The 12,974-nt window shown below is 35.6% G+C and overlaps 1 protein-coding gene across 4 annotated transcripts; it reads right to left on the bottom strand.

Moving 5' to 3' along the window:
* Positions 1–758: 758 nt before the first annotated feature.
* On the bottom strand, positions 759–12,783 carry LOC105640211 (hypothetical protein). Of its 4 annotated transcripts, none has more exons than XM_020681920.3 (28): positions 12,601–12,783; positions 12,269–12,467; positions 12,044–12,165; positions 11,795–11,905; positions 11,369–11,515; positions 10,764–11,153; positions 10,519–10,676; positions 7,823–7,944; positions 7,618–7,709; positions 7,275–7,521; positions 7,113–7,167; positions 6,218–6,366; positions 6,037–6,101; positions 5,763–5,936; positions 5,457–5,528; positions 4,599–4,700; positions 4,426–4,515; positions 3,495–3,570; positions 3,318–3,411; positions 3,146–3,215; positions 2,819–2,998; positions 2,592–2,714; positions 2,423–2,506; positions 2,094–2,278; positions 1,858–1,996; positions 1,685–1,744; positions 1,227–1,331; positions 759–1,127 (listed from the first exon to the last, which is right to left on the bottom strand). In XM_020681920.3, exons 1-28 carry the CDS (start codon positions 12,694–12,696, stop codon positions 1,014–1,016), a joined length of 3,621 nt encoding a protein of 1,206 aa, XP_020537579.1. In that variant the 5' UTR covers positions 12,697–12,783; the 3' UTR covers positions 759–1,013. The 4 variants fall into 4 exon arrangements, with proteins under 4 accessions (XP_020537579.1, XP_012079855.1, XP_012079856.1 ...); XM_012224465.4 differs by having other exon boundaries at positions 10,779–11,153; XM_012224466.4 differs by having other exon boundaries at positions 10,788–11,153.
* Between the last annotated feature and the right edge of the window lie 191 nt (positions 12,784–12,974).

Below are 12,974 nucleotides of genomic sequence, written 5' to 3'. Positions count from 1 at the left end.
GCATGGCAGCTCTGGCCGAGTTAAATCGGTCGGGTTAAATTGCCATCCCTACTTCTAACCCACACGACCTTCTCTAGCCTGAGATGAAGGGCAATGTATGGACCTTCAATCCACATTCTCCTTGCAAGCCTATACCCAAGATCCTGAATTGGAGCTACAAACTTCAATGCATGGAATGCACTGAAGCGTGCTCTGCAGTTAAAAAGAAAAGTTCCTTCAAACATTGAACTAGTTATTATTTATTTTTATAATTATTCCAATCTTTGGTTGCCTTTGTCTCATTATTAATTATTCTGATGGCATTTGGTTTGTTTAATATTAGCTTGGCCTCATTTTGTTTGGTCATAAGATTAAGGTTTGACTTCTATTGACAATAAAGTAAGACATCAATTAGGCTTCTATTGTATCCTAAAGGCAATTCATTCTAATCTTGTTTAATAAGAACCAAGTCAGTTTTTCACATTCTTATAAATAAAAATTACTTGAGCAAAGGCATAAAGTAAATTAGTTGTGTAATATATAGGACTTCTACTTCTATAACAGGAGGCATTAGCTAAGCATAATATTAGTTTTCGCCTCGTCCCTCTTTCAGGGTCTCAGGGAACACTATATGTTTTTCACATTCATGAATAAAAGGAGTTCTCTAGCATTTAGCTTATTGTTTGATTATCACAGAACACCATAAAGAATAATAATAATAATAATAATAATAATATGCACAGTTTCACTTCCCTTTTTCTATTTCAGATGTTAATAGCTTAAATTCAAAAAGAGTTGCTCTTCACGATAGCAGAAAGGGGCATGAACATATCAATAGCTTCGCACCATTTATACCATCAACCATCCCCCGAACTCGGGATAATAGAATATGATTTAAGAAACCTATACTTCTTGTTACAGACAAAATGGCTCCCCAACAAGCCCAGAGTGAGAGCAGCAAATAACTTGAGCACAGGCTTTGGAGAACAGAAGAGAATCAACAGAAACTAAGATGCTTTTGTACAAAGGAAAATTTACATAAAATAGCTGAGAGCCTTCTTTCTTCTCGATCCGCCTTCACCGTAGAGTTCATTCCACTGTAATAACTCCGTCATGTTAACTGACTCAGACGAAACACTTGCACATACCTATTTCAATAACACATTTAAAATATGTAAATAAACATATAACTAAAATAAAGCACATAACAATTAGAGAAGAACAAAAGAAGGGTTTCATTATTTTACCCGTTCATGAGCATATTTGAAATCATCCATATTAAGAGGCCGTATATCAGCGCTGCCACTTAAAGCTGGAGTAGGTTTACCTTCTGCTAGAGCTGCAGCTCGTTCCTGTCATTAATGATGAAAGGAGATCATGTTAGATGCTAGACGGAAAATAATAAATACTCAATGCACCAGAGATAAATTTTACTTGTGATGCATTTTAATCTTGAATAATATCCTGAATTTCTAAAATCCCATATCTACACTAATTTGGAGAGGCTAGATGTGAACTGGAAGGATAGATGCATTATCTCCTAATAATTTACGGAAGACTGTTGTTGCTAGGAATTATGATAAGAATGTTTTGATCAAAAACCCAGCATTGATAGTATGGTTACATCACCTAATCAATTAAGTAGCTGTTACACTTTAACTTAGCAGTTTCTGAACAGCAAAGAAAATAAAATTAAAACCCACACCTTCTTTTCCTTTTCCAATATCTCTTTAATTGGGCGGTGAGCAGCAGTTACACATAGGTTCTGCAACATAAAGAATTATGTGTTTTAAGCCATTCAATGAGTAAATTCAAGTTAAAAAATTATTTAAAAAACAAAGAGAAACAAGAAAAGGCATTCGTTGCATATCCAAAAACCTTAAGGTCACTTCCAGAATAGCCATCTGTCATACTGGCAATTGCATCAAAATCAACATCAGGGGACAAATCTTCCTTAGCTAAAATAACTTTCAGTATCTTTGCTCTATTTGGAGCATCAGGCAGATTTACCATCAATCTGGGCAAGAACATATATTAAAATAAATAATGATCAATAATTGGCAAACAATTAGCTTCATCACATATTAAGGCAATGTTTTAAGTGAAAAAATTACCTTCGAGGCAGCCTTCTTATGACGGCCTCATCAAGGTCAAAGGGCCTATTCGTTGCTGCAAGTACCAGAACCCTTTCGGTATCTTTGGTGCGTAAGCCATCCCAGTTCACCATAAATTCATTCTTCATCTTCCTCATTGCTTCATGCTCCCCTGGATTTTCCCTCCTGCCCAACATGCTGTCAACCTATACAACATAGAGACCAAAAAGAAGAAAAAAATTATATATAAAAAAAAAAAAAAAAGACAAGGGCAAAAGTTTGAAACGAGTTGATGCTTGATTAAAAAGAATAATAATACAATTCATAATGGAAGGTTATGGGAAGCTTGCCTCGTCAACAAAGACAACACTCGGGGCAATTTTGCTGGCCAGGGAGAAGACAGCTTTCACATACTTCTCACCCTCACCAAACCACTGTTGTAGGTGAGAAGAAATTAGATCCATATCAGGTAATTCACCGAGTAAATAACAATCAAATCACACCTAAAATGATCTTAACCTTAGATGTGATGCTTGACATTGAAATATTGATGAAATTTGCACCAGCTTCTGTTGCCACAGCCTTCGCAAGCATAGTCTTCCCAGTTCCAGGAGGTCCAAATAAAAGAATGCCCTTGCAAGGCTGCACATAGACATTTGACAATTACATAAACTAGATTACCGGAAATAACTTTGCCCTTTGAAATGAAATGGCTTATTTTGCTGAAAAATGTGGAAAGTGGAAACCTTGGTTAATTGCCCTTTGCAGAAAAGCTCAGGCCTCTGTAAAGGAAGCATCACCAACTCCTTCAAAGTATCCTTGACATTCTCAAGTGCTCCAATATCATCAAATGTAACTCCAATATCACTAGGTGGAATAACATCAGCCAAAAGCCTTTTCTCAAACTCATTTTCTGTAACAACATCCTGCTTGTGGCCAAAACATCAGTTAGACAAGAAACCTTTCAAAAAAGGATAACATGAATGTTTGTTTTCCAAAACAACTAAAAGAAAGTTATACACATAAATAGAGTTGTTATCGGACATTTAGATGCAAGAATGCTTGAAGATCACCTTGAGTGACTTCTTCAGGCTTTTAGACTCATTCTGGATGGCCTGCAGGATTCCAATCCCATACTGGATACTGCCAGAATCGCACAATGGCATTACAACTGTGTAGTGCATCCGATGACTATTGGTTTAGATGACAATCCAAAAAATCATTACAAGATCAGGTATCAATTACCTCTCACTGGATAAAATAATTCTTGCATCAGCTTCGGCTTCAGGATTCTGCATTAGATGATGGCTTAAAGCCCATCCAACCACCTTCTCTGCACCTGCAATGTACACCAAGTATGATTTTTCAGAGAAAATTTAATAGAAAATGAATAATGTCAATATATATAAAAAAGAAACATACTTTCATTTGTGAGCGTTTGGTCCTTAATGCATAATGTCTCAAGTCCTTCACATTCCAAACCACTTCGAGTCAGAACCTATTATAGGTAATGACAAAAATTAGAAACTGCATCTTCAAATGCCACATGTTTTAACCATGACAATCACAATGCCATCATTGTTCATCATGACCCACAGAACATAAAAACTGTTCACAACTGAGAAAAATATTATCCATATTAAAGAATAAAAAAGGGATACCAGCTTGTTTTGTTCAAGAATGTCAAAGACACCATATCAAAAGAATATAAAACACACACACACACACACACACACAGAGAAGTTTAAAGCCTAAAACAACAATTACCGCTTAATTTGCTCCTTAAACCTCAATGAATGAACGAGAGACCTCTGTGAAACATTAGCCATGAGCCGGTTAACATGCCACAACTAGATTTCCAACAAGATCTAGAGGACTTTAACTCATTACAGTGTTGCATGAGAGAAGCTCCAAATTTTCTCAAAGCAACATCTTCTGAAAAGGGCAGTTGTTAACACACTTGATTTTTATGTTTCAGGGATTTTAACAATCCACGGAGCAACGTATTCAACTGTTAGAAAGAAAACAACAAAGGAAAGAGAACATGCAACAGAGCCAAAGTTGGACACTTAAAACTAGAAGTTAAGAAAGTTTAAGACATTCCTCAGACACTTGTTAAGAAACCATCTGACAGTATATCTCGGTCAAGGAACCAATCACTCAAGTAATCACAATGTTTGAGCAACAGAATAAAACAGACAACAAATGGATAATCAACCTAACAGTTACAAACAAACAAATAATCACCCTTACGTGTAGTGTTAAAAAACATTCAAGCAATAACCACCAGTATAACATTGTCAAAGAAAAAACAGAGAATCTGCAAAATCAAAACATGGTAAAGAGATCTCACAGCTCGCAAATGATTCAAATTTCCCTTCATTTTGAGGGTTTCAGAATCTCGATCCAATTGATGCTTCCAAGATGCCAGAAGTGCCTCATCCTGCAACAGTTTATAAGCTTCCATAATATGTCATACACCAACTCTAATAGTAGTAGAACCAACATGGTATTCGTAATACAGACCTGTGGCATATGAATAACTACTTTATTTGGAAAAAGTTTAGTCAGAACTTTTGTTGCCTTTGGCACTTCTTTCCCTCTGTCATGAAGTCTTCCAAAACTATCCTGAGGAAACAGAACGCACTGAATCACATATTGGAATATCAACAACATCCATCAGCAACAAGATAAACTCTCAATTTTTGGTAGCAACACCAGCATGTACCACACCCATGCACACCACATTGGCACATCACACAAATAGAGAAAGAAAAGCACGTTCTAATAACTCTAAGAATGGCTGCCAAAGGAACAGAGACTGGTTGATCGCATTGAATCATAGCTTCCACCAGTGCCAAAATTTGAATATATTCTAGCAACAAAATTTTTCACATTTGAGGAACTTTGCTACAAAATAAATTTCTGGGAGATATAACATCTTTGTTGCACAAGTAATCTTTTAATATTCAACTACATTAGGAAAATGATAAGCCATAAAGAGAGTGCAGTGTATATGCTAATAAAAAAATGATGCAACAGTGGATATCAAAGCTATCATCTTCAACAACCTGAAATAGGCCTAAACATAAAATCGAAATTACTATAATAGTTTATGCAAAAACACTGTAAACCTTCATTTTCTTGTTTTTATTAATAGTTTATGCCATCAGAAGCACAAAAAAGAACGACTATAATCTTAAGGCAGCCTTAATCTGAATAAGGTTTGACAGTTTCCCCTTTTTCATAAAAGGGCCATCATGACAATGAATTTTGAACAGCAAAATTCCAGAAAAGGAAAATTTCAAGTTGGGAAAAAGGGAAGTTTCTAATCAAAGAGATAGATGGGGCGAAAAAACAAATGCACAGGGAAAGAGTCACTACCGGAAAAGCCAAGTCGAGGAGAGCAGTTTGATTGCTACCGAATTTTGTGAAAAGAAGACCTCCAGGATGCGACTGCAAAAAGAAAGTATCAACAACGTAATCATAAACATCAATATAGGATAACATAGATGTACACATTCATGAGAGATGCATTTCAGATTTTCCAATATATGTCAGAATTTCTTTGCTATTGTTGAATCTAAGGGAGCATGCGACTAAGAGATTCCATATTATTTAAGTCTTAACATCTCAGCATAAAAGTACATCAGTGAAAAGTCCAGAAACCTTCTTAGAACAAAAGATTACCTTTTCTTTACGATTGTCAGTTTGTGTGTGTGAAGCAATAACTACAACATTATCAGGAAGTTTCTCAAGTCTGCTTTTAAATGTAGAACATGTATCTGGGTTTCCAGCAATTGATTTCTCCGCATCTTTCACGAACAAAATGAAAGGAAAATTTCTGCTCTCGTTATGTACAGCCTGATAAAACATTTAATGACAGGTTTATAAGAAGCCAATTAAATGGAGAAAGGCACAAAGCCAAATCAAAATAAATCATGTTAAGATTGAGTATCACTACCTCAAACAATGTGTTGATTAGTAACTTGTCCAAATCTTCCACATTATCCAAACGAAGATCAGTAACTAGATCAAGAAAGTTAGAGTCACGTTCAGTAAGTTGCAAGAAAAAGTTTGAGGAAAAAAACAGTATTAATAAAGTCAAAGCACATGAAACTGTTCATAGCGGAATTCAACATTACCATTGCAAAAATATCCATGGCCTGTCTCACAAAGACCTCCAAGATCAACTCCATCAGGTACAAGTTTATCAAACCTTACCCCAATTTTGGACAAATGATTGTCCTCAAAAACTAGTACAACCTTTCCACGAATGCCATTTGGTGGACCCCTGCATTTTAAATTCACAAAGCATTAGCGAGTACACATAATGTTGCCCGCAAGGGACCACAATGAAAAGGATAAAGAGCAGAATCGGAAATTTTTCACAAGGAGGCACCAACTCCAGAAATAGCAAAAGACTCTAAATCTCTCTAGAACATGGTTTCTATGTTCCTTTCAATCACTTTTCATGTTTATCAACATTCTAAAGCCCAATACAAATTTTTCATCAACACTGACATCAGCATTATTTAGCATATTCCAAACACTAACTTCCATTCTCAAGGAATTGCAAAATAAAAATAATAACAATAATAATAAATTCATGATAATATCTCTTCCCCATTTTGATAGTGGACTACAGTGGTAATCACCAAGTATTTGGATAAGTTAATTATAGTTTAACAGTAGAACCGTCTCAATTTTCTAGTGAATGGTAATACTAAACAAATCCTGATTATGATGGCTATTTTTCTAAGTATTCAACGATTGAGCATATTATCTTCAGAGATGAAAGTTGAATCATGCAGTTGACACAGAGGCTAAAAAAAGGAAACTGAGGTGGGGTTTCTCTCGCTTTTAGCATAAAAGCCCATGTGAATATGCATCCCCAACTCAGATCAAACGAAGTTACCAATTACAGCTGCTTTTGATTTATGACAAATACATAGTTTCACCACTCATTGCAAAATAATGAAGAAAAGAACAATCCACTAAAGCACCATAATTTCCAGTGAACTGTTGAAACTATTGTACCTTGATGGCGATGCTGTAGGATACAAGCCACTTGAGATATACCTTATTCTGTCACCTGGAAGAAAATATTTTGCAGTTACCTTGCTAATTTAGAATCCAAGAGAACTGGTTAAAATAGAATGTGAATGAAATTGGAAGACCAAAAGCAGAAAGCCATCATACCGATTTTAAACAAAAGATTCCTAGTTGTTCCTGAAGAAGAGGGTACAGTATCAATGTCCATCTTTGGCAGAGATTCCTGACCAGAGGAAGAAGTAGCATTTAAAGAGCTAAGTGTATCTGCTTCAACACCTGGTGGATTCACACCCTTTGACAAGTCTGTGGCTGCAGGATTTTGTTTAGCACAAGTGCAGGATTTTTCTGCATTCAATCCATCCTTCAAAATCTCAGCTTCTTTTGAAGACAAACCCTACATATTCATAGTTTTTCATAAAAACAACTGATTAGTCTTTACATCATACAAATGGAGTGCTACCAAAATCAAGCCAGAAAGTTTTCAGCTTACACCCAGAAAAGAATGGCTGTCAAATATGAGCAATTTAGCACCAAAGTAGTTCGCAAGAGCCTTTGCCAACATTTCCTGGTATATTTCAGAACCTGTGAAATAAATTCAGAATCAACAGCGTTCAAGTTTGAATTTCAGCTCATGGAGATTAATCCATATAGTCTCAAAGACAAATATAAGACCCAAAAGTATTACATTAACACACCTGCAGGACCAGAAAGCAAAATCCGTGGATTAACAGTAGTAAGATCTGCAGTATACTTCACATGTTCTTTGTGCCTCAGGTGTATAAATGAAGCTGCAGTTAGTACGTTTTTCGTGCTCTCGCTGCAAGGAAAATGTCAAAAACCGGTAATATGCGTTGCATTGACAATCATGTCTCATAAAATCCTTCGATAAAAGAATTGCATGCTAAAATTACAACAAAACATCTACCATTTATATAAAATAGGAGGGTAAATTACAGTTTAGTCCCTAATTTTGTTCATAATTATAAAATCAAGACAATTTTTTCAAAAATTACAATTTCTTCCATTTTTTAATGTAATAACAAAACTACACTTGATACTTTATAACTTTCTACATTTTAAGTTATAATCTTGCATCCAAATCAAATAAATATTATCTGATACTGGAACAAAATATTAACCAACACCCACTAAGCACCCACAAATTAAAAATTTGAAAAAAAAAAGTGTGAACAGTCAATTGGACATTAATGCGAAATTTACTATTCTAAAAAATAGTGACTTAAATATATTAAAAATAAAGTATTATTAGTTATAGAATAATAGTTAAAACTTTCATAGTAAAAAATAAAATACTCCAGCTTGGGGAAAAAATAGAGAAAATGTATTAGTCGGATTAGAAATTAGAGATTGACATTGGCTCAAATACATAATTCAAGAACTTGGGAATGGTGGTCATGACTCATGGATTTGATTTAAAAGATAAAAATTAATCCTGTCAGTAGAACTTTATCCAACAAATACTATGGCATTTTAGGATTATTTTAAATTTTTACAGCATTTGTACTTGATATTAGATTGAAGTGAAGGCTTAGAGTGTGCTGTGAGCAAAGTAAAATGTCATCCTAACTTGTCATAATGGGCAAATCTAAAGAACTTAGAGGTAAATTACCAAAAATAAGAATGTTTTCATCAAATATCAATCAGGAATTCTACTGACCTATGGTAAATATTCAGTCAGAAATATATTCAGCGTGTATTATATCCTAATATGACAAAGATTTAAATAGTAGAATAGCAAAATGAGCAACAAAAACAATTATATGTGAGCATAAAAAACCAGAATTGTCCTTGTATAAGAAACAAAGTTCTCGCTCATCACATCTTATAAATCATATCCACTACCATTTAGTTGTCCCCTGCAAACAGGTAATCTAAAATTCTAGCCAACATGCTATTGGAACTGATCATTTTGCAGGACCCATCTACCTGGACAACCAGATCCATGCAATACACACTATCAGCTGCAGGACATATGGTGCTCAAAACAGACTACAAACGATAAACCAAAAAGCTGCTCATCAAGATGCATGAAAAATCAAACAAATAACTCCCCAAGTCTCTTTCACAAATGCACCATATGCTGTTACATCTTAAATAGGACAAGTAATGCAATATCAAATTAAATTTTTGGATGTAGTCTAAATCCCATGCAAACTGAAGAACAAAATTATATAACAGAGATTACTTCTAAACAAGGTTTCAAATTATAGGACTCGATAAAATCTAAAGACAAAAACTGAAACAGCCATGCAGCACTGTCAAAACTAAGAAAATCAGTAGCATCCTATTAACAACAGGTTTTATTGCTCATATCTCAATTCTCAAGGACCTGCAGATGATAAGAAGGGAATATCATGCACATGGAAATGAGTTTCAGAATTCAATCAGGCTAAATCAAAGCATTTGCGGGCAACTATTACCTTCTCCATCACTCCCTCCTAGCTTGTTGACTATATGAGACAGGTTTACATCACAAACTCCAGCCTTTCAAGCCCTGTTTAGCCTTATGTTCAGCTTCTCTCAACTCTAAGCATCTTATTAATCTAACAATCATGAACTATCCTAATTTACTGTGTTTTTCTTCTCTCCCCTCCATCTTCCACCTTTCCATCCTTGTTTGTCAAAACACGGGAGAGCTGGGATCAAGCCTGAACCAGCTCAAGTCTTAGTTAACTTTATATTTTCAGCTTCATTTGCTTAAAGCACCATAATTATCCCACCCACACTAATAGGTTGTCCCATCATTCTCCAACAGTAGTCCTGGAATCTTAATGTAATAAGGCATAAACAATCAAAGGGCATTTAGTCATCATCTTTTCCTCTCTATAATAGATTTTTATAATTAGACATTTTCAAAACTGTGGAAAGAAAATTAAGAATAAGAAATAAAAAGATAAGAATAAATGCCAGATGACTAAACAAAGGAGGAAAATCTAGAAATATAATGGCTTAAGTGGACAAAACACAACACTCCACTATTAACGTAATAACAAAAACCATTGATAGAAACATGTAGGAAACAAGCTTAGACACGACAATTAAAAATGAGTTAAATAACAAACCAAAAGAAATCTGTCTCTTATTTATTTTCCAACTCTTGCATCAGAAACCAAGTTTTAGCATTCAGAAAATTACAGTTTAAAAGTCCAAAGGAAACAGCTGGTCCCATAAGAAGAAATTTTCCTACATAATCTCATTTGCTATGCTAATAAAAATTCCCAAGTGTCCAAGACATGAAAACAGAACAAGTAAGAAGTCCCGTATGAAGTCTTTAAGTTAAATATGGAAAAGAAAGTAAGCATTAAATTCTCAGCTGGAATAAGCATCAGTATATGAAAATAAATTAAGCACAATGAAGGCAAAATAATACCTCAAATAATACGGGAAATCATCAAATGAAACTTCTATATTTTTGCCATCAAGAATTCCAGCATAAATGTCTTCTTTGAATACTGCACACCTCAATGACATACCCGACGTTGATGCCAGCTGTGAATCCCTTGCCCACTCGTTCCTTTCTTCCAATACCTGTTTACAGATACTTTTGCTCAATTTTTGTTTACAACTAGTTGATCGAGCTAACATCCTGAAGAAAGGCCTTATCAAATCATTCACCCCAGAGAGTTTTACATTGCCTGCCTCTATGCCAGAGTCCTGGTTGCAATCGTGAGGAAGGTTCTTGCCAACTGCTCCAACATCTGCAGCTTTATCACTCCCAATATTTGGAGTTGAATTGATTTCTAAGCCATCGAGATCACCATCTGTACCATCATGGACCACTGAATGGGCCGGCACCTCACTCCCTTGGTGGATTTTACCAGGATTCTGACCTGGAGATTTATACCGGGATATATCTTGCCTCATGCTTGAAAGAGATGCCAATATTGATGCCCCAGCAACAGCTGAAGGATCTCCTGACCTCCTCTCAAGTTGCAAAAATTTCCCCATACTGCTTTGAACCTCCGGACCCTTAACTGCTACATCAGTTGGTAATTGCTGAAAAATCTAACGTTCACAAAGATTAAGGAAATTGCACATAGTAAGATACAGTTTCTCATACGCAAAGGTAAGCAAAAGAATGAAGTGGGGAAGAGCATAACAACTCCTTAATCCCAAGCTAGTTGGGAAATGGGAAAGAAGCACAAGGGAATTTTTTAGAAATCCACAAGCAAGACATAACCAGATAAAATGAACTATCCTCCAAATAGAAGAAAGGATACATAGGCATGGTTCCCCAGCAAACCAAAAACCACCTCATCTCCTGAGTGGAGCTGACGTTGAGTGTTCTTCTTGACTACTTCCCCATTTACTTTTACTGATCCCTTGCTTCCCGAACAATCTAGCACTGCTCCAGCACCTCCCTCATGCTGATCATGTCCACAAACAGTGAGTACTCAAACTGCATATACATATTAAGGAGTTCACCTCCAGAAGAGCTAAAAAAAGAAACAATCGCATCCAATATATCTGACAAGTGGAGTCCTTATGTTTCGTAATTAAATGTAACCGACTGAAATGTGATTTACCCATTCAGATTTTATCTTTCTCCTACAAAATTCCCATCTGAGAAACTTAAGGTGATGGAGGAAGAAATTGAGGAGATGATAGAGAAATAAGCAAAAATCATGAGAGCTTGAAGTCAATACCTGTTTTATCCTGCACAGCGTTGCACTGATAGTCTGATCCTTTAATGATAAATTGCAATTCCGGTTTGAACCAATAGTGAAACTGGGTACGCATATGGGTACACTCGGGTTCTGCATATCATTAGTGCAGGATTGTTAAAATTGAAACATATAACCAATTATTTGAAAAAGAAAAAAGCACTTCTCTTGGAGTTCAATTTACTAAACATATCAATCTTTGGCTCAATTTATTTAGTTACTCGTAAGTACCTGTGCAGACTGTGACAGAAGATTACACCAAGGTGATTCCTGAATTGTATTCTGCTTTTGATAAAAACTGCTCCACGAGGAAAATGAAGTTCTCGGTTTATCCACTACAATCGGTGTTGAACCTTCAGATATCGATCAAACAACAAAGAAAATTACTAAAAACATGCATTGATGAGATAAAAAAAAAAATTATTAAAGAACTCTTGACAACTTCAAATCACCTACCCTCAGCGATCGGCGTGACCACAGCCACAGCTGTAGCCGCCTCACCTTTTCCTGAACTCACAGCCTCTCCAGCAGCGTCTCCAGCAATCGGAGAATCACCAGACCCACATTCTGCGGGATCCGCGGCAGCAGGGGGAGACAATTCCTTGGAATTCTCCGTCGCCGGCATCGGTTTCTCCGCATTTCCACCATTTTCTCCCTGAAAACATAAAGAAATCACAAAATTTTAAATGAAAAATTAAAAAAAAAAATTAGACATGTTAAAACAAGACCCAAGAAGTAAAAATTTAAAAAAAAAAAGTGTAAGAGATTTTCATCCCCTCTTCTTGCACCTTTTGACGCTTCGGTGACGGAGGCTTATCCTCCGACGATGAAGATCTCTTGATATTGTTTCCAGAGAGAGATCCACTTCTCCTTGTTGAAACCATGACTCTGGTTTCGTTTTTACTTTTTTTTTTTTTTTTCTCTTTTGGTTTTGTTTGTTTTCTCTCTCTATTCTGCAATATACTTAAGCTTGATGGGCATAAAATATTTATATATTCAAAGGCTAATTATGTTTAAATATATTTATTTTCTGCTTACATTTTAATTGCCATAAACATTTTTAAATATATTTAAATAAAGTTTCTTTCTTTCTGGCTGGTGCACGGAAGTTCGATGCCCCAGTGCGTGGCTTATAATATAGAACTAGAAAACGGCGTGTGCT

The sequence above is a fragment of the Jatropha curcas genome, chromosome 10 (genome assembly GCF_041381405.1).
Source record: "Jatropha curcas cultivar XTBG-Jc1 chromosome 10, XTBG_Jcur_1.0, whole genome shotgun sequence".
NCBI lineage: Eukaryota > Viridiplantae > Streptophyta > Magnoliopsida > Malpighiales > Euphorbiaceae > Jatropha > Jatropha curcas.
The sequence above is the reverse complement of the archived record's forward strand: the minus strand, read 5'-3'. Positions and strand labels throughout refer to the sequence as shown.

Bases quoted from the DNA above. Each gene is read 5' to 3' on its own strand.
- LOC105640211 (XM_012224464.4), bottom strand. From the start codon at position 12,696: ATGGTTTCAACAAGGAGAAGTGGATCTCTCTCTGGAAACAATATCAAG. The intron at 12,468-12,600 runs GTGCAAGAAGAG...TTATGTTTTCAG, and splicing joins CGTCACCGAAGCGTCAAAAG to GGAGAAAATGGTGGAAATGC. The intron at 7,710-7,822 runs GTGTGTTAATGT...TTTATTTCACAG, and splicing joins TTTGCTTTCTGGTCCTGCAG to GTTCTGAAATATACCAGGAA.